Source organism: Haliotis asinina, chromosome 1 (genome assembly GCF_037392515.1).
Source record: "Haliotis asinina isolate JCU_RB_2024 chromosome 1, JCU_Hal_asi_v2, whole genome shotgun sequence".
Classification (NCBI taxonomy): Eukaryota; Metazoa; Mollusca; class Gastropoda; order Lepetellida; family Haliotidae; genus Haliotis; species Haliotis asinina.
In genome coordinates this window covers 7,581,519-7,608,199 of record NC_090280.1, presented here as the reverse complement: position 1 = coordinate 7,608,199, position 26,681 = coordinate 7,581,519, and the positions used below count along the sequence as shown (strand labels likewise).

Sequence of the window (26,681 nt, the reverse complement as noted above, 5' to 3'; positions counted from 1 at the left end):
AGTATATGACACAACTTGGAAATATGGCATTTTACGAGATTTACATGACTTTGGTTTGCGTGGTCGTTTGCCTCAATTTACAGCCACATTTTTAAATAACAGACAATTCCAGGTCCGTGTGGGTTCTACCCTGTCTGATCATTACAATCAGGATCAGGGTGTTCCACAAGGCAGTATTCTGTCTGTCACTCTTTTTAGCATCAAGATCAACAGTTTATCTAAAGTTTTAAACGATTCAATTGATGGATCGTTATTTGTGGATGATTTTAATATTTCTTGTCGTGGTAAAAATATGCATACCATTGAACGACCACTACAGTTGTGTTTAAACAAGATTAATAAATGGTGTCTTGAAAACGGCTTTAAATTTTCTAAATCGAAAACTAACTGCATACATTTTTGTCGAAAATACAAACCACATAAAGACCCTGAACTATCTCTAGATGGGACGGCCATTAAAGTTGTGAAGGAAGCTAAGTTCTTGGGTCTTATCTTTGATTCACATTTAACGTTTTTACCGCATATTAAGTCACTTAAGACTAGATGCCTGAAAGCACTTGACTTGTTGAAAGTGGTTTCAAATTCTAAATGGGGAGGGGATCAAGCTACCCTTCTTCATCTATATCGATCTCTCGTGCGTTCAAAACTTGACTATGGCTCCATTGTCTATGGTGGAGCCTGCAAAAGCAACTTAAAACTATTAGATTCAGTCCATCATAAAGGTCTAAGACTTTGTCTTGGCTCCTTTAGAACTTCACCTGTTGACAGCCTGTATGTCGAGGTTGATGAACCATCTCTTGAGCAGCGACGTATAAAATTAGCTTTACAGTATGTAACAAAATTATATTCAAATGAGTCAAACCCTGCATATAACTGTGTCTTCAATCCTCTGTATGAGGATTTATACAATAAAAAATCTTGTCTTGTTCCGCCTCTTGGATTAAGAATAAAACCACTTATTTCTGCTGTCAGCATTGAGCTGGAAAACATAGCTCCTTCCTGTCTTCTTTCTTCTCCTCCTTGGCAGTTGGTTAAGCCACAAGTTGACCTAACATTAACGACTTTTAAAAAATTAGGAAACGAATGAATTACAGTATAAACAAGAATATAATCAACTGAAACATAAATATAGCAATTATAAATCCTTATTTACAGAGAGATTTAAATGGGCACAACCCACTCTGGGGCAGTGTAACTACAAACACTAAAGGGAAATTGTTGGAGGACTTTTGTTCTGACAATAATTGATGTATTTATAATGATGGTTCCAACACATATTTACACCCTGGTACAGGGACCTATTCTGCTCTTGACTTGTCACTTACAAATTCAGTACTACTAAATGAATTCGAATGGTCAGTGCACGATGACATCTGTGGAAGTGACCATTTTCCTACTATATTAAAAGCTGTAACTCCATCTGATGTTCCTCCATCATCAAGGCGAAATTTTAAAAATTCTAACTGGGCTTAATATGAAACACTGTGTGCTGAGAAACTTAAACCCGAACGTTTCATTGACGTTCCTGATGCTATTAAATGCTTTTCTGGTCAGCTGAACTCCATAGCTGATGAGTGCATACCAAATTCCTCTGCAGTTCCAAACATAAGAAAACCATGGTTCAACTATGAGTGCGAGGTTTACCAAGTCAATAGAGTCCCTTTTGAAATTAGGAGTTGAGAAAAATAATAGACTTATCAAGTGTATTATCCAGATTTTTTAAATGCTAAAGCACGGCGTACTTTTAAACAGAACAAACGCCAATCTTGGCAAAATTATGTGTCCAAAATAAATTCTCGGACACCCATGTCCAAGGTATGGAACATGGTCCAGAAAATTAAAGGTAAAGGTACTAAATCTACTGTCCATCATCTTAAACATGGAGATCAATTACTTACTGATAAATCAGATATTGCGAATAAACTGGGCGAAACTCTCGCTAAACACTCTTCCTCTTCGAATTATACACCTAAATTTCAGCAATATCAAAAACAACAAGAAAAGAAAACTATTAATTTCAATTCTGATAATGGGGAAGATTATAATGAAACGTTTTCTATTCATGAACTCCATACTGCTCTTGATCAAGCTCATGACACTGCTACTGGAGCTGATAACATCCATTATCAGCTCCTGAAGCACTTACCAGAATGCTGTTTAGAGACGCTCTTGTCAATTTTTGATGATATTTGGACTTCCGGGAAATTTCCTTCTTCATGGCGTGATGCTATAGTAGTACCAATACCTAAACCTGCACGTGATCATACGGATCCATCCAATTATCGTCCGATTTCGTTAACTACCTGTGTTTGCAAGACCATGGAACGCATGATAAATAATCGACTTGTTTGGTACTTTTAAACAAATAACTTTATCACAGATATATAATGTGGTTTCCGTAAAAACAGAAGTACTGTCGATCATTTAGTGCGTTTAGAATCATTTGTTAAAAACGCACTAATTAATAAACAACATGCTGTGTCTATCTTTTTTGATCTTGAGAAGGGATATGACACAACCTGGAAATATGGCATTCTGAGAGATTTACATGATTTCGGTTTGCGAGGTCGTTTGCCTGAATTCATAGGCAAATTTTTAAATAACAGACAATTTCAAGTCCGAGTGGGTTCTACCCTGTCTGATCATTACAATCAGGATCAGGGTGTTCCACAAGGCAGTATTGTGTCTGTCACACTTTTTGGTATAAAGATAAACAGTTTATCAAAAGTTTTAAACAATTCAATTGATTTATCGTTTTTTGTGGATGATTTTAATATTTCTTGTCGGGGTAAAAATATGCATACCATTGAACGACAACTACAGTTGTGTTTTAAGAAAATTAATAAATGGTGTCTTGAAAACGGCTTTAAATTTTCAAAATCGAAAACTAACTGTATACATTTTTGTCGTAAATATAAACCACATAAAGACCCTGAACTGTCTCTAGATGGCACACAAATTAAAGTTGTGAAGGAAGCTAAGTTCTTGGGTCTCATTTTTGACTCACACTTAACGTTTTTACCGCATATTAAATGACTAAAGACTAAATGCCTGAAAGCTCTTGACTTGTTGAAAGTGGTTTCAAATTCTAAATGGGAAGGGGATCAAGCTTCCCTTCTCTAGCTATATTGATCTCTCGTGCGTTCTAAACTTGACTATGGCTCCCTTGTCTATGGTGGAGCCTGCAAAAGCAACTTAAAACTATTAGATTCAGTCCATCATCAAGGTCTAAGACTTCTGTCTTGGCTCCTTTAGAACTTCACCTGTTGACAGCCTGTATGTCGAGGCTGACGAACCATCATCATTCAAATGAGTCAAACCCTGCATATAACTGTGTTTTCAATCCCCTCTATGAGGATTTATACAATACGAAATCTTGTCTTGTTCCGCCTCTTGGTTTAAGAATAGAACCACTTATTTCTGCTGCCAGCATTGAGCTGGAAAACATAGCTTCTTCCCGTCTTCTTTTTTCTCCTCCTTGGCAGATGGTTAGGCCACAGATGGACCTAACATTAACGACATTTAAAAAATCAAAAACGAATGAATTACAGTATAAACAAGAATATAATCAACTGAAACATAAATATAGCAATTATAAATCCTTATTTACAGATGGGTCCAAGGACGGTGGCGCTGTGGCTTGTGCCACTGTCATTGGATCCAGAGCAATATCGTCTAGATTACCAGATAATAGTTCTAGTTTTACAGCAGAAGCTAACTCCATACTGACAGCTCTTAAATATATTCAAAGACACCCGAAACGTAAACAGTATATAATATATTCCGACTCTCTTTCTTGTCTTCAGGCTATTAAAAATATCTCTTGCAAACATCCACTTTAAATTGAAATTATTGAATTGTATAATAAGCTTGCCACTGGCCAATACGGCACCGTCTTTTGTTGGTTACCCAGCCACGTAGCCATTTCTGGTAACGCAATGGCCGATCTTGCTGCCAAGGCAGCAGTCAACAAATCTGTGACACCACTTCTTATTCCATACTCTGATTATAAAGCTAGCATTAGAACTTACATCCGTGATCTGATGCAGAAGAAGTGGGACACCCAAGTAGGTATAAATAAATAACATGAAATAAAACCGTATATTGGTTACACCTACTTGGGTTGTCAGTCCAGATTTGAAGAGGTTATTTTAAGACGATGTCGTATTGGCCATACTAGATATACTCATGTGCACCTGTTAAAAGGTGAGGATCCTCCGTTTTGTATCCCTTGTGATGAGACAGTCACGGTCAAGCATAGTCTGCTTGACTGTGTTGAATTCTCCATCACAAGGGATAAATATTTTACAGTTAAAACAATGAAGGATCTTTATACCAGCGTTAATTCATATTTAATTATAGGTTTTTTAAAAGAAATTGAATTGTTGGTGGCTGTACCCTCAAAGGGGGTTGAAGTATTGTAAAATTATTGTTCTCCTGAGAGGGTACGCAAGTCCACAACCATTCACAGTAAATTTGAGTCTACCAGGATTTTAATCGTAGTATTCATGTTCTTTTAATTTCGGCTAACTTTTCATACAATCGCCAGCAGCTGAAGGGATGGTGTAAATCCAACTAGGGACCATGTAGGTAGCAAAGGTACTGTAAGTCCCCATGGTTCCTAGTGTGGTGATCTACCCTCTGTTGCTGGCGATCTATAGTCTGTTTTTTTCCTGTATTGTCTAAATAGTGTTATTAGTTTTAACTTTCCATGTTAGTTTTAATTGAAATTGTGATATTCTAGTTCTAGTCCTTCGTCGACAGGTTTTTATGATGTATATATGCTCTTTTTCATTGTGAATGTTCTCGTCACGATATGGCTGAGATATGGCTCACTCACTCACTCACTCGTTCTGATTGTTTTGTTCAAAGTAAACCGACACATGTCTGTTTTCTGACGTAATGTCTGACCTTGTCTGAATACTCCGTATGCAGAAATTAAAGGAATTGGACAAATAGCCACAAGCTCAACTATAGTTATTATTGCTGGAGTTGTTGGTGCCGCATTGTGTCTCATCGTCCTCGCCATCATCATTTTCCTTGTCGTCAAAAGAAAGGTAAACTGATTTGAACAAGAGTAACTCTTGTTATCATCCTAATATGCTTTTGAGAGTGTTTGGTATGTCACAACACATGTGTGACTATGCAAGCGAATGAGCGGTCACATGTTGTAAACCGGTAACATTTAATGAGGAAGGATATATCTCAAAATAATGTTAACATGTCACTATGAGATATGAAACTAACTTTCCTCACAAATATTGATCCTAATTTGAATGATAACGACTCTTTAGGATTGCTTTGTAATTACACGCTGAATATGTGACATGGGAATATATTCATAACATGCACTTGCATCTGCTTACACTAAATTTGGTGCAAACCACAATTTTCGGTGCAGGTGTTAGGTGTGGGTGTATAAATTACTTGCTTTGTAAATGACAACTGACGCTCACTGTTTATCCATATAATGGTATCACTCCTTAAATGTGCATAAATTAGCAACCTCAGGAAGCTGAATGTTTCTATGTTTGTTTCTTGTTGGGTTAACAGGTATCTGAATTAACAGTACGCCCCCCTTATGGAGGAAGTGAGCAGCAACCTGTGCACAATGTTGCAGTCAACTCGGGAGGATCTGCCTCTGGTAATAGCCAATACATCCATGCACTGCATGTTCATTGTGGGTGCAAATCAGGTATTGTAGGTGTCACCTTGGAATCATATAACAGAATCATCACACGCGATCACACGCGGTCTGCAGACAAATCCCCCCGGGGAAAAACAACAACCTTGGACCCCCTTAAGACAAAAACCAACAACACGTAGAACAAGAAAACCGAATTAATAATGAAGGAAAAAAATATTTAGTCGGCATCACACTTACAATGAACAATAGCAAAAATTGGATTTTTAATTCAATACGAGACAGACAGAGAGATGACAACCTTTACGTTATGGTATCAAGGAGTATGCCTCTCTAGTTCCTGGAATATCACAAAAGCCACCTATATTGCCACTAATAAAGGTGTATATCACACTGTTTTGTTCACATCATACAGGTTCTTTTTATCTGGCCTCATTGACTGATTATATACATACAGGGTTTCCAGTAAATCTAATTATCACTTCACGTGTTGTATGTCACTCTTCTGTGTTCATATCTCAAGGCACCCGTGGCGAGCCACCTCCTCGTGGTGGGTGCTGGGTAACGCTAAGAGCTCGCCGACACCCCCGTAGTGGACCCGGGGGGATATTTGGTACACCAACCCGTTTGCCGTGGGTTGCGGCCCTGTGTCGGTGGAGGAGGGGATCCTGGTGGTTGAGGGCAGTGGGTTCTTGGAACCGTGTTCCTACTGCTCAACACACCACTTTGGCCCTGACTTCACCTAGACGGGTGGTAGAATGGGCCCGATTCTATCAATCGGCTGGTCATGTCAAGCCCTGTGTTGGACATACCATGTTTTGAGTCTACTATCCTACTCTTTTCTGTTTGGGCTTCACATTTGTAAAAAATATCTACAGTTTTTGCCTAGAGTCCTACGTCAGAAGGCGGTGGCTCATGGGCCAATCTGGTTAATGTCAACCTCCGAATTCTGTAGGTCTCCAAATTTCTGTCATGTGCAGAACCAGCTGGACAGTCACTTTGGTAGACAAATATAGCTATTCGTGTTACATTTGCTGGAGTATAGCAGACTTGTAGCCCTGGTGACGCAGACTGGATTCCTCTGCAACAACGTCCTTTGTTGACACTCGATGGCGGGTGGGGAGCAAGTTTGCCGAATATAATTCTCTCACCATGTCTCTCAACCAATACTCTGGTTCGTCGAAGAATAAACGCCGTCATGTTGATTGTGTATCATCTGATGAGGAAGTTACACCTGAAGTTAATGATTACTGGCCGAGATTTATTGTCATTTCATCTTCCGATGATAATGCGATCAAGTTGAATCCGTTTGCCATATCCTTGGGCATCAAAGGTGCCTGTGGAGAAGTTAAAAACGTCACTCGACTCCGCTCTGGCTCACTTCTTGTGGAATGTATACGAAGACAACAGTCCGTCAATCTGCTTGGATTAAAGCAGTTTGTAAATGTCCCGGTTGTTGTCTCAGCACACAATACACTTAACTCCTGCCGTGGAATAATTCGAGATCGTGCTCGTTGTCTTTCTGACATGAGCGAGGAGGAGCTTCTGGTCGAATTCAAAAACCAAGGAGTAATTGCTGTTAAGCGATTTACAAGGAAACAAAATGACACTATGATAAAAACCAACACTTATCTTTTCACGTTTGCCCTGCCAACTATCCCAAAATCAATAAAAGCCGGATACTTCAACATCGGAGTTGATGTTTATGTTCCAAATCCTCTCAGGTGTTACCATTGCCAAATATTTGGTCATGGTGCCAGAACTTGTAGTCGCACTCAGATATGTTCTCGCTGCGGTGGTACTCATGCCAATTCTGATTGCAACAATGCAATAAAGTGTGCAAACTGTGATGGTGAGCATTTGGCCTCGTCCAGGTCCTGTCCCGTCTTCGTTTATCAGTCAAAAATTATGAAAGTGAAATGCACAAACAATCTTTCTTATTTTGAAGCCAAAAAGTTGGTGCCAGATCCGTTTTCAGTTCCAAGTACATTATCCTTTTCAGCTGTAGCATCTTCTCCTGCCCCTATGAAAAACGTTACTACAGTGACTACATCGTGCCAGACTGAAATTTCATGGATTCATGATAAACAAATATCTGTAAGTGAAAGTATCCTATCAAGTCAAATGACAAATACTTCGGCTTCTCAAACCGAAAGCCCACCATTGAAGATCACAGAGCCAGAATCTCCAGAACTTTCTGACACTGAGAACAACGTTCTTCGTCAAACAAGGAAAGAAAAAAAACACAAGAAAAAAAAGACGAAGGTGCTTCAACACTTGGAGGCGCCACCTTCTTCGCAACCACCTGTAGAGGTTCAAAATTCTTTTGAACCGCTGGAAATGGAGGTTACTACTCCGTTTCAAACCAAAAGGAATGTTCTTCCTTCACGTTCTCGTTCACCCATTAACCCACCATGAGTGCAAGTCACATTATACAGTGGAATTGTAGTGGACTTCAGAATAATTTCAATGTTCTGCAGTTATTAATTCAAGATTACAAACCATCGGTAATTTGTGTACAAGAAACTTTGCTTAAGACAAGAGATAAATTTGATTTACGGCTTTACAATTCATATCATCACTATTCTCCCGCGGGAGTTAAAGCTACTGGTGGATCGTCAGTACTAGTGTGACAGGGTGTGATTCACAGTCCTGTTCCTCTAGCTACGCCCCTTCAAGCTGTTGCAGTCCGAGTTACATTAAACATAGTGTTTACTCTTTGTTCTTTGTATATACCGCCCTCCTATTCACTTCAACAATCTGAACTCCAGGCTCTATATGACCAGCTCCCTAAGCCATGTGTTGTCATGGGTGATTTAAATGGTCATAACCCAATTTGGGGTTCTCATGATACAAATACCAAGGGCAAAGTACTTGAAGAGTTTTCCTTGCATAATGATTTGTGCATTTTTAATGATGGTTCTCACACGTGTTTACATCCTGCCACTGGCACGTATTCGTGCCTTGACTTATCACTAGTTGCTTCTAATTTGCTTACAGAATTCGAATGGTCAGTCCACGATGACCTCTGTGGAAGTGATCATTTTCCTACCATTCTAAAATTTGTGACACCTTCTGATGTCCCTCCATCATCACGATGGAACTTTGCTAAAGCCGACTGGGATTTGTATGAAATTCGCTGCTCTGCAAAACTAACACCTGATGCTTTTGGTGATGTTTCTGATCCGATAAAAATCTTCTCTAAAGAACTTCTTCAAATAGCTGATGAATGTATCCCGAAGTCCTCTTCAAATCCACACATACGTAAACCATGGTTTACTGCTGACTGCAAACAAGCTAGGAAGGGCCGGAAGAAAGCTGAACAGTATTTCCGTCGCCATCCTATGGTCCATAATTTAAACAAATTTTAAATTTTAAATGCTCAAGCAAGGCGTACTTTTAAACAAAATAAACGCCAGTCATGGCAAAATTACGTTTCAAAAATAAATTCACGTACACCAATTTCAAAGGTGTGGAACATGGTCCAGAAAATAAAAGGTAAGGGCTCTAAACTTAGTATTCACCATCTTAAAGATGGGAATCAGTTATTGACTAATAAATCAGATATTGCGTATAAACTTGGTGAGACTTTGGCGAAACATTCTTCCTCATCAAATTATGTACCTGAATTCCAAAAATATAAAAAACAGCAGGAAAAACAATATATTAATTTTACTTCAGAGAATGGGGAAGACTACAATGAAACCTTTTCAATACATGAACTTCATACTGCCCTTGACCAAGCTCACGATACTGCTTCCAGAGCTGATGGTATTCATTATCAACTTCTGAAGCACTTGCCAGAATCCTGTTTAGAGACACTTTTACATATATTTGATGACATTTGGACAACCGCAAAATTTCCTCCCTCGTGGCGAGATGCCATAATTGTGCCCATCCCTAAACCTGGACGTGATCATACTGATCCATCGAATTATAGACCAATTTCACTAACGAGCTGCGTTTGCAAAACCAGGGAACGCATGATAAATAATCGACTTGTTTGGTACTTGGAGACTAATAACCTAATAACAGATATACAATGTGGTTTCCGTAAAAATAGAAGTACCATCGATCATTTAGTGCGTTTAGAATCTTTTGTTAAGAATGCCATAATTAATAAACAACACCCTGTGTCAATGTTTTTCGATCTAGAAAAAGCATACGACACGACATGGAAACATGGGATTTTAAAAGATTTACATGACTTTGGATTACGAGGCCGCCTGCCTACGAAAGCCTAATGCTGCCACTTTTGTAGCATAAGATATTTTTTTTTTCAAAGACAATTCTCGTTACTTCAATTATTTACTCGTTGCTTCGAGTATTTTCTCGTTATTTCAATGCTTTTCTCGTAACTTCGAGTATTTTCTCGCTATTTCAAATATTTTTTCGTTGCTTCGATTAATTTCTCGTTACTTCGAGAATTTTCTCGTTACTTCAAGTTTCAGTCAAAAACTTGAAATTTCGAGTATTTTCTCGTTGCTTCAAGTTTCAGTCAAAAACTTGAAATTTTGAATATTTTCTCGTTATTTCAAATATTGTTTTCGTTGCTTCGATTAATTTCTCGTTACTTCGAGAATTTTCTCGTTACTTCAAGTTTCAGTCAAAAACTTGAAATTTCGAGTATTTTCTCGTTGCTTCAAGTTTCAGTCAAAAACTTGAAATTTTGAATATTTTCTCGTTGCTTCAAGTTTCTTTCAAAAACTTGAAATTTTGAATATTTTCTCGTTACATCAAGTTTCTTTCAAAAACTTGAAATTTCGAGTATTTGCTCGTTGCTTCAAGTTCCTTTCAAAAACTTGAAATTTCGAGTACTTTCTCGTTACTTCAAGTTTATTTAAAAAACTTGAAATTTCGAGTATTTACTCGTTGCTTCAAGTTTCAGTCAAAAACTTGAAATTTCGAGTATTTTCTCGTTGCTTCAAGTTTCTTTCAAAAACTTGAAATTTCGAGTATTTTCTCGTTACTTCAGGCTTCTTTAAAAAACTTGGAATTTCGAATATTTACTCGTTGCTTCAAGTTTCTTTCAAAAACTTGAAATTTCGAGTATTTTCTCGTTGCTTCAAGTTTCAGTCAAAAACTTGAAATTTCGAGTATTTACTCGTTGCTTCAAGTTTCTTTCAAAAACTTGAAATTTCGAATATTTTCTCGTTGCTTCAAGTTTCTTTCAAAAACTTGAAATTTCGAATATTTACTCGTTGCTTCAAGTTTCAGTCAAAAACTTGAAATTTCGAGTATTTTCTCGTTACTTCAGGCTTCTTTAAAAAACTTGGAATTTCGAATATTTTCTCGTTGCTTCAAGTTTCTTTCAAAAACTTGAAATTTTAAATATTTACTCGTTGCTTCAAGTTTCTTTCAAAAACTTGAAATTTCGAGTATTTTCTCGTTGCTTCAAGTTTCTTTCAAAAACTTGAAATTTTGAATATTTACTCGTTGCTTCAAGTTTCTTTCAAAAACTTGAAATTTCGAGTATTTTCTCGTTGCTTCAAGTTTCTTTCAAAAACTTGAAATTTCGAGTATCTTTCTCGTTGTTTCAATTTTCTTTCAAAAACTTCAAATTTCGAATATTTTCTCGTTGCTTCAAGTTTCTTTCAAAAACTTGGAATTTCGAATATTTACTCGTTGCTTCAAGTTTCAGTCAAAAACTTGAAATTTCGAGTATCTTTCTCGTTGCTTCAATTTTCTTTCAAAAACTTGAAATTTCGAATATTTTCTCGTTGCTTCAAGTTTCTTTCAAAAACTTGGAATTTCGAATATTTACTCGTTGCTTCAAGTTTCAGTCAAAAACTTGAAATTTCGAGTATCTTTCTCGTTGCTTCAATTTTCTTTCAAAAACTTGAAATTTCGAATATTTTCTCGTTGCTTCAAGTTTCTTTCAAAAACTTGAAATTTCGAATATTTACTCGTTGCTTCAAGTTTCAGTCAAAAACTTGAAATTTCGAGTATTTTCTCGTTGCTTCAAGTTTCTTTCAAAAACTTGAAATTTCGAGTATCTTTCTCGTTGCTTCAAGTCTCTTTCAAAAACTTGAAATTTCGAATATTTTCTCGTTGCTTCAAGTTTCTTTCAAAAAACTTGAAATTTCGAATATTTTCTCGTTGCTTCGATTTTATTTTTCTTAATTTCTAAGTTTGACGAAGCTAGCATGTATATTTTAGGAGATCTGCCCCGATCAAGATGACATCCTCATAGTCACACACACCCTACAAGCTACACCCTACACATTCTCGAAATAACGAAAAATTAATCGAAGCAACGAAAAAATATTTGAAATAACGAGAAAATACTCGAAGTTACGAGAAAAGTATTGAAATAACGAAAAAATACTCGAAGCAACGAGTAAATAATTGAAGTAACGAGAATTGTCTTTGAAAAAAAATATTTTGTGTTACAAAAGTGTCAGCATTAGGCTTTCGTACCTGCCTCAATTTATATCCAACTTTTTAAATGACGGGCAATTTCAAGTCAGAGTGGGTTCAACCCTGTCTGACCATTATACTCAGGATCAGGGTGTCCCGCAAGGCAGTATTTTGTCTGTCACTCTGTTTAGTATTAAGATCAACAGTCTCTCAAAGGTTTTAACTGATTCAATCGATGGATCAATTTTTGTGGATGATTTTAATATTTCTTGTCGTGGTAAAAATATGCGCACCATTGAACGGCAATTACAGTTGTGTTTAAATAAAATAAATAAATGGTGCCTTGAAAACGGCTTTAAATTTTCTCAAACAAAAACTAATTGTATACACTTTTGTAGAAAATATAAACCGCATAAAGACCCAGAACTATCTTTAAATGGCACTCCAATCAAAGTTGTAAAGGAGGCTACATTCTTGGGTGTAATTTTCGATTCTCATTTAACCTTCTTACCACACATTAAATCTCTTAAAGTTAAATGCCTGAAGGCACTAGATTTGCTGAAGGTTGTTTCCAATTCTAAGTGGGGAGGGGATCAAACTACCCTCCTTCATTTATACAGATCATTGGTGCGATCCAAACATGATTATGGTTCCATTGTATATGGTGGAGCCTGCAAAAGCAACCTGAAACTATTAGATTCTGTTCATCTCTTACACAACGTCGTATAAAATTATCCTTACAATACATTACTAAATTATACTCTAATGAATCTAACCCTGCATATAACTGTGTCTTCAATCCACTTTATGGGGATTTGTATGACAAGAAGTCTTCTCTGGTTCCACCTCTAGGGCACAGAATTAAACCCTTTCTCTCTTCGGCCAGCATTAAGCTGAAAAACATAGCTCCCTCTCGTCTTCTTTCTTCTCCTCCTTGGCAGTTGGTTAGGCCTCAAGTCGACCTAACATTAACTTCATTTAAAAAATCAGAAACTAATGAATTACAGTATAAACAAGAATATAACCAATTAAAAACTAAATATAGCAATTACAAACCCTTATTTACAGATGGGTCCAAGGATGGTGGCGCAGTAGCTTGTGCCACTGTCATTGGATCCCGAACAATATCTTCTAGATTGCCAGACAACAGTTCTATTTTCACAGCTGAAGCCAACGCCATACTAACGGCTGTTAAATATATTCAAAGACACCCTAAACGTAAACAATATATAATCTATTCAGACTCTCTTTCTTGCCTTCAGACTATTAAAAATATTTCTTGTAAACATCCACTTTTAATAGAAATTATTGAATTGCATAATGATCTTGCCACTGGCCAATACGACATCGTATTTTGTTGGTTACCCAGCCACGTGGGCATTTCTGGGAATACACTGGCTGACCTTGCTGCTAAGGCAGCACTCAAACAATCTGTGACACCACTTCTTATTCCCTACACTGATTATAAAGCTAACATTAGGTCTTACATCCGTGATCTGATGCAGAAGAAGTGGGACACTCAAGTAGGTATCAACAAACTACATGAAATAAAACCCTACATTGGTTACACTCACTTGGGTTGTCAGTCCAGATTTGAAGAGGTTATTTTAAGACGATGTCGTATTGGCCATACTAGATATACTCATGTGCACCTGTTAAAAGGTGAGGATCCTCCGTTTTGTATCCCTTGTGATGAGACAGTCACGGTCAAGCATAGTCTGCTTGACTGTGTTGAATTCTCCATCACAAGGGATAAATATTTTACAGTTAAAACAATGAAGGATCTTTTTACCAGCGTTAATTCATATTTAATTATAGGTTTTTTAAAAGAAATTGAATTGTTGGTGGCTGTACCCTCAAAGGGGGTTGAAGTATTGTAAAATTATTGTTCTCCTGAGAGGGTACGCAAGTCCACAACCATTCACAGTAAATTTGAGTCTACCAGGATTTTAATCGTAGTATTCATGTTCTTTTAATTTCGGCTAACTTTTCATACAATCGCCAGCAGCTGAAGGGATGGTGTAAATCCAACTAGGGACCATGTAGGTAGCAAAGGTACTGTAAGTCCCCATGGTTCCTAGTGTGGTGATCTACCCTCTGTTGCTGGCGATCTATAGTCTGTTTTTTTCCTGTATTGTCTAAATAGTGTTATTAGTTTTAACTTTCCATGTTAGTTTTAATTGAAATTGTGATATTCTAGTTCTAGTCCTTCGTCGACAGGTTTTTATGATGTATATATGCTCTTTTTCATTGTGAATGTTCTCGTCACGATATGGCTGAGATATGGCTCACTCACTCACTCACTCGTTCTGATTGTTTTGTTCAAAGTAAACCGACACATGTCTGTTTTCTGACGTAATGTCTGACCTTGTCTGAATACTCCGTATGCAGAAATTAAAGGAATTGGACAAATAGCCACAAGCTCAACTATAGTTATTATTGCTGGAGTTGTTGGTGCCGCATTGTGTCTCATCGTCCTCGCCATCATCATTTTCCTTGTCGTCAAAAGAAAGGTAAACTGATTTGCACAAGAGTAACTCTTGTTATCATCCTAATATGCTTTTGAGAGTGTTTGGTATGTCACAACACATGTGTGACTATGCAAGCGAATGAGCGGTCACATGTTGTAAACCGGTAACATTTAATGAGGAAGGATATATCTCAAAATAATGTTAACATGTCACTATGAGATATGAAACTAACTTTCCTCACAAATATTGATCCTAATTTGAATGATAACGACTCTTTAGGATTGCTTTGTAATTACACGCTGAATATGTGACATGGGAATATATTCATAACATGCACTTGCATCTGCTTACACTAAATTTGGTGCAAACCACAATTTTCGGTGCAGGTGTTAGGTGTGGGTGTATAAATTACTTGCTTTGTAAATGACAACTGACGCTCACTGTTTATCCATATAATGGTATCACTCCTTAAATGTGCATAAATTAGCAACCTCAGGAAGCTGAATGTTTCTATGTTTGTTTCTTGTTGGGTTAACAGGTATCTGAATTAACAGTACGCCCCCCTTATGGAGGAAGTGAGCAGCAACCTGTGCACAATGTTGCAGTCAACTCGGGAGGATCTGCCTCTGGTAATAGCCAATACATCCATGCACTGCATGTTCATTGTGGGTGCAAATCAGGTATTGTAGGTGTCACCTTGGAATCATATAACAGAATCATCACACGCGATCACACGCGGTCTGCAGACAAATCCCCCCGGGGAAAAACAACAACCTTGGACCCCCTTAAGACAAAAACCAACAACACGTAGAACAAGAAAACCGAATTAATAATGAAGGAAAAAAATATTTAGTCGGCATCACACTTACAATGAACAATAGCAAAAATTGGATTTTTAATTCAATACGAGACAGACAGAGAGATGACAACCTTTACGTTATGGTATCAAGGAGTATGCCTCTCTAGTTCCTGGAATATCACAAAAGCCACCTATATTGCCACTAATAAAGGTGTATATCACACTGTTGTGTTCACATCATACAGGTTCTTTTTATCTGGCCTCATTGACTGATTATATACATACAGGGTTTCCAGTAAATCTAATTATCACTTCACGTGTTGTATGTCACTCTTCTGTGTTCATATCTCAAGGCACCCGTGGCGAGCCACCTCCTCGTGGTGGGTGCTGGGTAACGCTAAGAGCTCGCCGACACCCCCGTAGTGGACCCGGGGGGATATTTGGTACACCAACCCGTTTGCCGTGGGTTGCGGCCCTGTGTCGGTGGAGGAGGGGATCCTGGTGGTTGAGGGCAGTGGGTTCTTGGAACCGTGTTCCTACTGCTCAACACACCACTTTGGCCCTGACTTCACCTAGACGGGTGGTAGAATGGGCCCGATTCTATCAATCGGCTGGTCATGTCAAGCCCTGTGTTGGACATACCATGTTTTGAGTCTACTATCCTACTCTTTTCTGTTTGGGCTTCACATTTGTAAAAAATATCTACAGTTTTTGCCTAGAGTCCTACGTCAGAAGGCGGTGGCTCATGGGCCAATCTGGTTAATGTCAACCTCCGAATTCTGTAGGTCTCCAAATTTCTGTCATGTGCAGAACCAGCTGGACAGTCACTTTGGTAGACAAATATAGCTATTCGTGTTACATTTGCTGGAGTATAGCAGACTTGTAGCCCTGGTGACGCAGACTGGATTCCTCTGCAACAACGTCCTTTGTTGACACTCGATGGCGGGTGGGGAGCAAGTTTGCCGAATATAATTCTCTCACCATGTCTCTCAACCAATACTCTGGTTCGTCGAAGAATAAACGCCGTCATGTTGATTGTGTATCATCTGATGAGGAAGTTACACCTGAAGTTAATGATTACTGGCCGAGATTTATTGTCATTTCATCTTCCGATGATAATGCGATCAAGTTGAATCCGTTTGCCATATCCTTGGGCATCAAAGGTGCCTGTGGAGAAGTTAAAAACGTCACTCGACTCCGCTCTGGCTCACTTCTTGTGGAATGTATACGAAGACAACAGTCCGTCAATCTGCTTGGATTAAAGCAGTTTGTAAATGTCCCGGTTGTTGTCTCAGCACACAATACACTTAACTCCTGCCGTGGAATAATTCGAGATCGTGCTCGTTGTCTTTCTGACATGAGCGAGGAGGAGCTTCTGGTCGAATTCAAAAACCAAGGAGTAATTGCTGTTAAGCGATTTACAAGGAAACAAAATGACACTATGATAAAAACCAACACTTATCTTTTCACGTTTGCCCTGCCAACTATCCCAAAATCAATAAAAGCCGGATACTTCAACATCGGAGTTGATGTTTATGTTCCAAATCCTCTCAGGTGTTACCATTGCCAAATATTTGGTCATGGTGCCAGAACTTGTAGTCGCACTCAGATATGTTCTCGCTGCGGTGGTACTCATGCCAATTCTGATTGCAACAATGCAATAAAGTGTGCAAACTGTGATGGTGAGCATTTGGCCTCGTCCAGGTCCTGTCCCGTCTTCGTTTATCAGTCAAAAATTATGAAAGTGAAATGCACAAACAATCTTTCTTATTTTGAAGCCAAAAAGTTGGTGCCAGATCCGTTTTCAGTTCCAAGTACATTATCCTTTTCAGCTGTAGCATCTTCTCCTGCCCCTATGAAAAACGTTACTACAGTGACTACATCGTGCCAGACTGAAATTTCATGGATTCATGATAAACAAATATCTGTAAGTGAAAGTATCCTATCAAGTCAAATGACAAATACTTCGGCTTCTCAAACCGAAAGCCCACCATTGAAGATCACAGAGCCAGAATCTCCAGAACTTTCTGACACTGAGAACAACGTTCTTCGTCAAACAAGGAAAGAAAAAAAACACAAGAAAAAAAAGACGAAGGTGCTTCAACACTTGGAGGCGCCACCTTCTTCGCAACCACCTGTAGAGGTTCAAAATTCTTTTGAACCGCTGGAAATGGAGGTTACTACTCCGTTTCAAACCAAAAGGAATGTTCTTCCTTCACGTTCTCGTTCACCCATTAACCCACCATGAGTGCAAGTCACATTATACAGTGGAATTGTAGTGGACTTCAGAATAATTTCAATGTTCTGCAGTTATTAATTCAAGATTACAAACCATCGGTAATTTGTGTACAAGAAACTTTGCTTAAGACAAGAGATAAATTTGATTTACGGCTTTACAATTCATATCATCACTATTCTCCCGCGGGAGTTAAAGCTACTGGTGGATCGTCAGTACTAGTGTGACAGGGTGTGATTCACAGTCCTGTTCCTCTAGCTACGCCCCTTCAAGCTGTTGCAGTCCGAGTTACATTAAACATAGTGTTTACTCTTTGTTCTTTGTATATACCGCCCTCCTATTCACTTCAACAATCTGAACTCCAGGCTCTATATGACCAGCTCCCTAAGCCATGTGTTGTCATGGGTGATTTAAATGGTCATAACCCAATTTGGGGTTCTCATGATACAAATACCAAGGGCAAAGTACTTGAAGAGTTTTCCTTGCATAATGATTTGTGCATTTTTAATGATGGTTCTCACACGTGTTTACATCCTGCCACTGGCACGTATTCGTGCCTTGACTTATCACTAGTTGCTTCTAATTTGCTTACAGAATTCGAATGGTCAGTCCACGATGACCTCTGTGGAAGTGATCATTTTCCTACCATTCTAAAATTTGTGACACCTTCTGATGTCCCTCCATCATCACGATGGAACTTTGCTAAAGCCGACTGGGATTTGTATGAAATTCGCTGCTCTGCAAAACTAACACCTGATGCTTTTGGTGATGTTTCTGATCCGATAAAAATCTTCTCTAAAGAACTTCTTCAAATAGCTGATGAATGTATCCCGAAGTCCTCTTCAAATCCACACATACGTAAACCATGGTTTACTGCTGACTGCAAACAAGCTAGGAAGGGCCGGAAGAAAGCTGAACAGTATTTCCGTCGCCATCCTATGGTCCATAATTTAAACAAATTTTAAATTTTAAATGCTCAAGCAAGGCGTACTTTTAAACAAAATAAACGCCAGTCATGGCAAAATTACGTTTCAAAAATAAATTCACGTACACCAATTTCAAAGGTGTGGAACATGGTCCAGAAAATAAAAGGTAAGGGCTCTAAACTTAGTATTCACCATCTTAAAGATGGGAATCAGTTATTGACTAATAAATCAGATATTGCGTATAAACTTGGTGAGACTTTGGCGAAACATTCTTCCTCATCAAATTATGTACCTGAATTCCAAAAATATAAAAAACAGCAGGAAAAACAATATATTAATTTTACTTCAGAGAATGGGGAAGACTACAATGAAACCTTTTCAATACATGAACTTCATACTGCCCTTGACCAAGCTCACGATACTGCTTCCAGAGCTGATGGTATTCATTATCAACTTCTGAAGCACTTGCCAGAATCCTGTTTAGAGACACTTTTACATATATTTGATGACATTTGGACAACCGCAAAATTTCCTCCCTCGTGGCGAGATGCCATAATTGTGCCCATCCCTAAACCTGGACGTGATCATACTGATCCATCGAATTATAGACCAATTTCACTAACGAGCTGCGTTTGCAAAACCAGGGAACGCATGATAAATAATCGACTTGTTTGGTACTTGGAGACTAATAACCTAATAACAGATATACAATGTGGTTTCCGTAAAAATAGAAGTACCATCGATCATTTAGTGCGTTTAGAATCTTTTGTTAAGAATGCCATAATTAATAAACAACACCCTGTGTCAATGTTTTTCGATCTAGAAAAAGCATACGACACGACATGGAAACATGGGATTTTAAAAGATTTACATGACTTTGGATTACGAGGCCGCCTGCCTACGAAAGCCTAATGCTGCCACTTTTGTAGCATAAGATATTTTTTTTTTCAAAGACAATTCTCGTTACTTCAATTATTTACTCGTTGCTTCGAGTATTTTCTCGTTATTTCAATGCTTTTCTCGTAACTTCGAGTATTTTCTCGCTATTTCAAATATTTTTTCGTTGCTTCGATTAATTTCTCGTTACTTCGAGAATTTTCTCGTTACTTCAAGTTTCAGTCAAAAACTTGAAATTTCGAGTATTTTCTCGTTGCTTCAAGTTTCAGTCAAAAACTTGAAATTTTGAATATTTTCTCGTTATTTCAAATATTGTTTTCGTTGCTTCGATTAATTTCTCGTTACTTCGAGAATTTTCTCGTTACTTCAAGTTTCAGTCAAAAACTTGAAATTTCGAGTATTTTCTCGTTGCTTCAAGTTTCAGTCAAAAACTTGAAATTTTGAATATTTTCTCGTTGCTTCAAGTTTCTTTCAAAAACTTGAAATTTTGAATATTTTCTCGTTACATCAAGTTTCTTTCAAAAACTTGAAATTTCGAGTATTTGCTCGTTGCTTCAAGTTCCTTTCAAAAACTTGAAATTTCGAGTACTTTCTCGTTACTTCAAGTTTATTTAAAAAACTTGAAATTTCGAGTATTTACTCGTTGCTTCAAGTTTCAGTCAAAAACTTGAAATTTCGAGTATTTTCTCGTTGCTTCAAGTTTCTTTCAAAAACTTGAAATTTCGAGTATTTTCTCGTTACTTCAGGCTTCTTTAAAAAACTTGGAATTTCGAATATTTACTCGTTGCTTCAAGTTTCTTTCAAAAACTTGAAATTTCGAGTATTTTCTCGTTGCTTCAAGTTTCAGTCAAAAACTTGAAATTTCGAGTATTTACTCGTTGCTTCAAGTTTCTTTCAAAAACTTGAAATTTCGAATATTTTCTCGTTGCTTCAAGTTTCTTTCAAAAACTTGAAATTTCGAATATTTACTCGTTGCTTCAAGTTTCAGTCAAAAACTTGAAATTTCGAGTATTTTCTCGTTACTTCAGGCTTCTTTAAAAAACTTGGAATTTCGAATATTTTCTCGTTGCTTCAAGTTTCTTTCAAAAACTTGAAATTTTAAATATTTACTCGTTGCTTCAAGTTTCTTTCAAAAACTTGAAATTTCGAGTATTTTCTCGTTGCTTCAAGTTTCTTTCAAAAACTTGAAATTTTGAATATTTACTCGTTGCTTCAAGTTTCTTTCAAAAACTTGAAATTTCGAGTATTTTCTCGTTGCTTCAAGTTTCTTTCAAAAACTTGAAATTTCGAGTATCTTTCTCGTTGTTTCAATTTTCTTTCAAAAACTTCAAATTTCGAATATTTTCTCGTTGCTTCAAGTTTCTTTCAAAAACTTGGAATTTCGAATATTTACTCGTTGCTTCAAGTTTCAGTCAAAAACTTGAAATTTCGAGTATCTTTCTCGTTGCTTCAATTTTCTTTCAAAAACTTGAAATTTCGAATATTTTCTCGTTGCTTCAAGTTTCTTTCAAAAACTTGGAATTTCGAATATTTACTCGTTGCTTCAAGTTTCAGTCAAAAACTTGAAATTTCGAGTATCTTTCTCGTTGCTTCAATTTTCTTTCAAAAACTTGAAATTTCGAATATTTTCTCGTTGCTTCAAGTTTCTTTCAAAAACTTGAAATTTCGAATATTTACTCGTTGCTTCAAGTTTCAGTCAAAAACTTGAAATTTCGAGTATTTTCTCGTTGCTTCAAGTTTCTTTCAAAAACTTGAAATTTCGAGTATCTTTCTCGTTGCTTCAAGTCTCTTTCAAAAACTTGAAATTTCGAATATTTTCTCGTTGCTTCAAGTTTCTTTCAAAAAACTTGAAATTTCGAATATTTTCTCGTTGCTTCGATTTTATTTTTCTTAATTTCTAAGTTTGACGAAGCTAGCATGTATATTTTAGGAGATCTGCCCCGATCAAGATGACATCCTCATAGTCACACACACCCTACAAGCTACACCCTACACATTCTCGAAATAACGAAAAATTAATCGAAGCAACGAAAAAATATTTGAAATAACGAGAAAATACTCGAAGTTACGAGAAAAGTATTGAAATAACGAAAAAATACTCGAAGCAACGAGTAAATAATTGAAGTAACGAGAATTGTCTTTGAAAAAAAATATTTTGTGTTACAAAAGTGTCAGCATTAGGCTTTCGTACCTGCCTCAATTTATATCCAACTTTTTAAATGACGGGCAATTTCAAGTCAGAGTGGGTTCAACCCTGTCTGACCATTATACTCAGGATCAGGGTGTCCCGCAAGGCAGTATTTTGTCTGTCACTCTGTTTAGTATTAAGATCAACAGTCTCTCAAAGGTTTTAACTGATTCAATCGATGGATCAATTTTTGTGGATGATTTTAATATTTCTTGTCGTGGTAAAAATATGCGCACCATTGAACGGCAATTACAGTTGTGTTTAAATAAAATAAATAAATGGTGCCTTGAAAACGGCTTTAAATTTTCTCAAACAAAAACTAATTGTATACACTTTTGTAGAAAATATAAACCGCATAAAGACCCAGAACTATCTTTAAATGGCACTCCAATCAAAGTTGTAAAGGAGGCTACATTCTTGGGTGTAATTTTCGATTCTCATTTAACCTTCTTACCACACATTAAATCTCTTAAAGTTAAATGCCTGAAGGCACTAGATTTGCTGAAGGTTGTTTCCAATTCTAAGTGGGGAGGGGATCAAACTACCCTCCTTCATTTATACAGATCATTGGTGCGATCCAAACATGATTATGGTTCCATTGTATATGGTGGAGCCTGCAAAAGCAACCTGAAACTATTAGATTCTGTTCATCTCTTACACAACGTCGTATAAAATTATCCTTACAATACATTACTAAATTATACTCTAATGAATCTAACCCTGCATATAACTGTGTCTTCAATCCACTTTATGGGGATTTGTATGACAAGAAGTCTTCTCTGGTTCCACCTCTAGGGCACAGAATTAAACCCTTTCTCTCTTCGGCCGGCATTAAGCTGAAAAACATAGCTCCCTCTCGTCTTCTTTCTTCTCCTCCTTGGCAGTTGGTTAGGCCTCAAGTCGACCTAACATTAACTTCATTTAAAAAATCAGAAACTAATGAATTACAGTATAAACAAGAATATAACCAATTAAAAACTAAATATAGCAATTACAAACCCTTATTTACAGATGGGTCCAAGGATGGTGGCGCAGTAGCTTGTGCCACTGTCATTGGATCCCGAACAATATCTTCTAGATTGCCAGACAACAGTTCTATTTTCACAGCTGAAGCCAACGCCATACTAACGGCTGTTAAATATATTCAAAGACACCCTAAACGTAAACAATATATAATCTATTCAGACTCTCTTTCTTGCCTTCAGACTATTAAAAATATTTCTTGTAAACATCCACTTTTAATAGAAATTATTGAATTGCATAATGATCTTGCCACTGGCCAATACGACATCGTATTTTGTTGGTTACCCAGCCACGTGGGCATTTCTGGGAATACACTGGCTGACCTTGCTGCTAAGGCAGCACTCAAACAATCTGTGACACCACTTCTTATTCCCTACACTGATTATAAAGCTAACATTAGGTCTTACATCCGTGATCTGATGCAGAAGAAGTGGGACACTCAAGTAGGTATCAACAAACTACATGAAATAAAACCCTACATTGGTTACACTCACTTGGGTTGTCAGTCCAGATTTGAAGAGGTTATTTTAAGACGATGTCGTATTGGCCATACTAGATATACTCATGTGCACCTGTTAAAAGGTGAGGATCCTCCGTTTTGTATCCCTTGTGATGAGACAGTCACGGTCAAGCATAGTCTGCTTGACTGTGTTGAATTCTCCATCACAAGGGATAAATATTTTACAGTTAAAACAATGAAGGATCTTTTTACCAGCGTTAATTCATATTTAATTATAGGTTTTTTAAAAGAAATTGAATTGTTGGTGGCTGTACCCTCAAAGGGGGTTGAAGTATTGTAAAATTATTGTTCTCCTGAGAGGGTACGCAAGTCCACAACCATTCACAGTAAATTTGAGTCTACCAGGATTTTAATCGTAGTATTCATGTTCTTTTAATTTCGGCTAACTTTTCATACAATCGCCAGCAGCTGAAGGGATGGTGTAAATCCAACTAGGGACCATGTAGGTAGCAAAGGTACTGTAAGTCCCCATGGTTCCTAGTGTGGTGATCTACCCTCTGTTGCTGGCGATCTATAGTCTGTTTTTTTCCTGTATTGTCTAAATAGTGTTATTAGTTTTAACTTTCCATGTTAGTTTTAATTGAAATTGTGATATTCTAGTTCTAGTCCTTCGTCGACAGGTTTTTATGATGTATATATGCTCTTTTTCATTGTGAATGTTCTCGTCACGATATGGCTGAGATATGGCTCACTCACTCACTCACTCGTTCTGATTGTTTTGTTCAAAGTAAACCGACACATGTCTGTTTTCTGACGTAATGTCTGACCTTGTCTGAATACTCCGTATGCAGAAATTAAAGGAATTGGACAAATAGCCACAAGCTCAACTATAGTTATTATTGCTGGAGTTGTTGGTGCCGCATTGTGTCTCATCGTCCTCGCCATCATCATTTTCCTTGTCGTCAAAAGAAAGGTAAACTGATTTGCACAAGAGTAACTCTTGTTATCATCCTAATATGCTTTTGAGAGTGTTTGGTATGTCACAACACATGTGTGACTATGCAAGCGAATGAGCGGTCACATGTTGTAAACCGGTAACATTTAATGAGGAAGGATATATCTCAAAATAATGTTAACATGTCACTATGAGATATGAAACTAACTTTCCTCACAAATATTGATCCTAATTTGAATGATAACGACTCTTTAGGATTGCTTTGTAATTACACGCTGAATATGTGACATGGGAATATATTCATAACATGCACTTGCATCTGCTTACACTAAATTTGGTGCAAACCACAATTTTCGGTGCAGGTGTTAGGTGTGGGTGTATAAATTACTTGCTTTGTAAATGACAACTGACGCTCACTGTTTATCCATATAATGGTATCACTCCTTAAATGTGCATAAATTAGCAACCTCAGGAAGCTGAATGTTTCTATGTTTGTTTCTTGTTGGGTTAACAGGTATCTGAATTAACAGTACGCCCCCCTTATGGAGGAAGTGAGCAGCAACCTGTGCACAATGTTGCAGTCAACTCGGGAGGATCTGCCTCTGGTAATAGCCAATACATCCATGCACTGCATGTTCATTGTGGGTGCAAATCAGGTATTGTAGGTGTCACCTTGGAATCATATAACAGAATCATCACACGCGATCACACGCGGTCTGCAGACAAATCCCCCCGGGGAAAAACAACAACCTTGGACCCCCTTAAGACAAAAACCAACAACACGTAGAACAAGAAAACCGAATTAATAATGAAGGAAAAAAATATTTAGTCGGCATCACACTTACAATGAACAATAGCAAAAATTGGATTTTTAATTCAATACGAGACAGACAGAGAGATGACAACCTTTACGTTATGGTATCAAGGAGTATGCCTCTCTAGTTCCTGGAATATCACAAAAGCCACCTATATTGCCACTAATAAAGGTGTATATCACACTGTTGTGTTCACATCATACAGGTTCTTTTTATCTGGCCTCATTGACTGATTATATACATACAGGGTTTCCAGTAAATCTAATTATCACTTCACGTGTTGTATGTCACTCTTCTGTGTTCATATCTCAAGGCACCCGTGGCGAGCCACCTCCTCGTGGTGGGTGCTGGGTAACGCTAAGAGCTCGCCGACACCCCCGTAGTGGACCCGGGGGGATATTTGGTACACCAACCCGTTTGCCGTGGGTTGCGGCCCTGTGTCGGTGGAGGAGGGGATCCTGGTGGTTGAGGGCAGTGGGTTCTTGGAACCGTGTTCCTACTGCTCAACACACCACTTTGGCCCTGACTTCACCTAGACGGGTGGTAGAATGGGCCCGATTCTATCAATCGGCTGGTCATGTCAAGCCCTGTGTTGGACATACCATGTTTTGAGTCTACTATCCTACTCTTTTCTGTTTGGGCTTCACATTTGTAAAAAATATCTACAGTTTTTGCCTAGAGTCCTACGTCAGAAGGCGGTGGCTCATGGGTCAATCTGGTTAATGTCAACCTCCGAATTCTGTAGGTCTCCAAATTTCTGTCATGTGCAGAACCAGCTGGACAGTCACTTTGGTAGACAAATATAGCTATTCGTGTTACATTTGCTGGAGTATAGCAGACTTGTAGCCCTGGTGACGCAGACTGGATTCCTCTGCAACAACGTCCTTTGTTGACACTCGATGGCGGGTGGGGAGCAAGTTTGCCGAATATAATTCTCTCACCATGTCTCTCAACCAATACTCTGGTTCGTCGAAGAATAAACGCCGTCATGTTGATTGTGTATCATCTGATGAGGAAGTTACACCTGAAGTTAATGATTACTGGCCGAGATTTATTGTCATTTCATCTTCCGATGATAATGCGATCAAGTTGAATCCGTTTGCCATATCCTTGGGCATCAAAGGTGCCTGTGGAGAAGTTAAAAACGTCACTCGACTCCGCTCTGGCTCACTTCTTGTGGAATGTATACGAAGACAACAGTCCGTCAATCTGCTTGGATTAAAGCAGTTTGTAAATGTCCCGGTTGTTGTCTCAGCACACAATACACTTAACTCCTGCCGTGGAATAATTCGAGATCGTGCTCGTTGTCTTTCTGACATGAGCGAGGAGGAGCTTCTGGTCGAATTCAAAAACCAAGGAGTAATTGCTGTTAAGCGATTTACAAGGAAACAAAATGACACTATGATAAAAACCAACACTTATCTTTTCACGTTTGCCCTGCCAACTATCCCAAAATCAATAAAAGCCGGATACTTCAACATCGGAGTTGATGTTTATGTTCCAAATCCTCTCAGGTGTTACCATTGCCAAATATTTGGTCATGGTGCCAGAACTTGTACTCGCACTCAGATATGTTCTCGCTGCGGTGGTACTCATGCCAATTCTGATTGCAACAATGCAATAAAGTGTGCAAACTGTGATGGTGAGCATTTGGCCTCGTCCAGGTCCTGTCCCGTCTTCGTTTATCAGTCAAAAATTATGAAAGTGAAATGCACAAACAATCTTTCTTATTTTGAAGCCAAAAAGTTGGTGCCAGATCCGTTTTCAGTTCCAAGTACATTATCCTTTTCAGCTGTAGCATCTTCTCCTGCCCCTATGAAAAACGTTACTACAGTGACTACATCGTGCCAGACTGAAATTTCATGGATTCATGATAAACAAATATCTGTAAGTGAAAGTATCCTATC

General features: G+C 37.9%; 1 protein-coding gene across 1 annotated transcript in view; it reads left to right on the top strand.

Annotated features, from left to right (window-relative positions):
• LOC137286914 (uncharacterized) overlaps window positions 1–26,681 on the top strand; it is an 81,846-nt gene that overhangs the window by 34,369 nt on the left and 20,796 nt on the right. Inside the window, exon 6 of the mRNA XM_067818980.1 lies at window positions 4,936–5,057. Coding sequence (XP_067675081.1) covers window positions 4,936–5,057 — 122 coding nt within the window. The remainder of the gene's footprint in view (window positions 1–4,935; window positions 5,058–26,681) is intronic.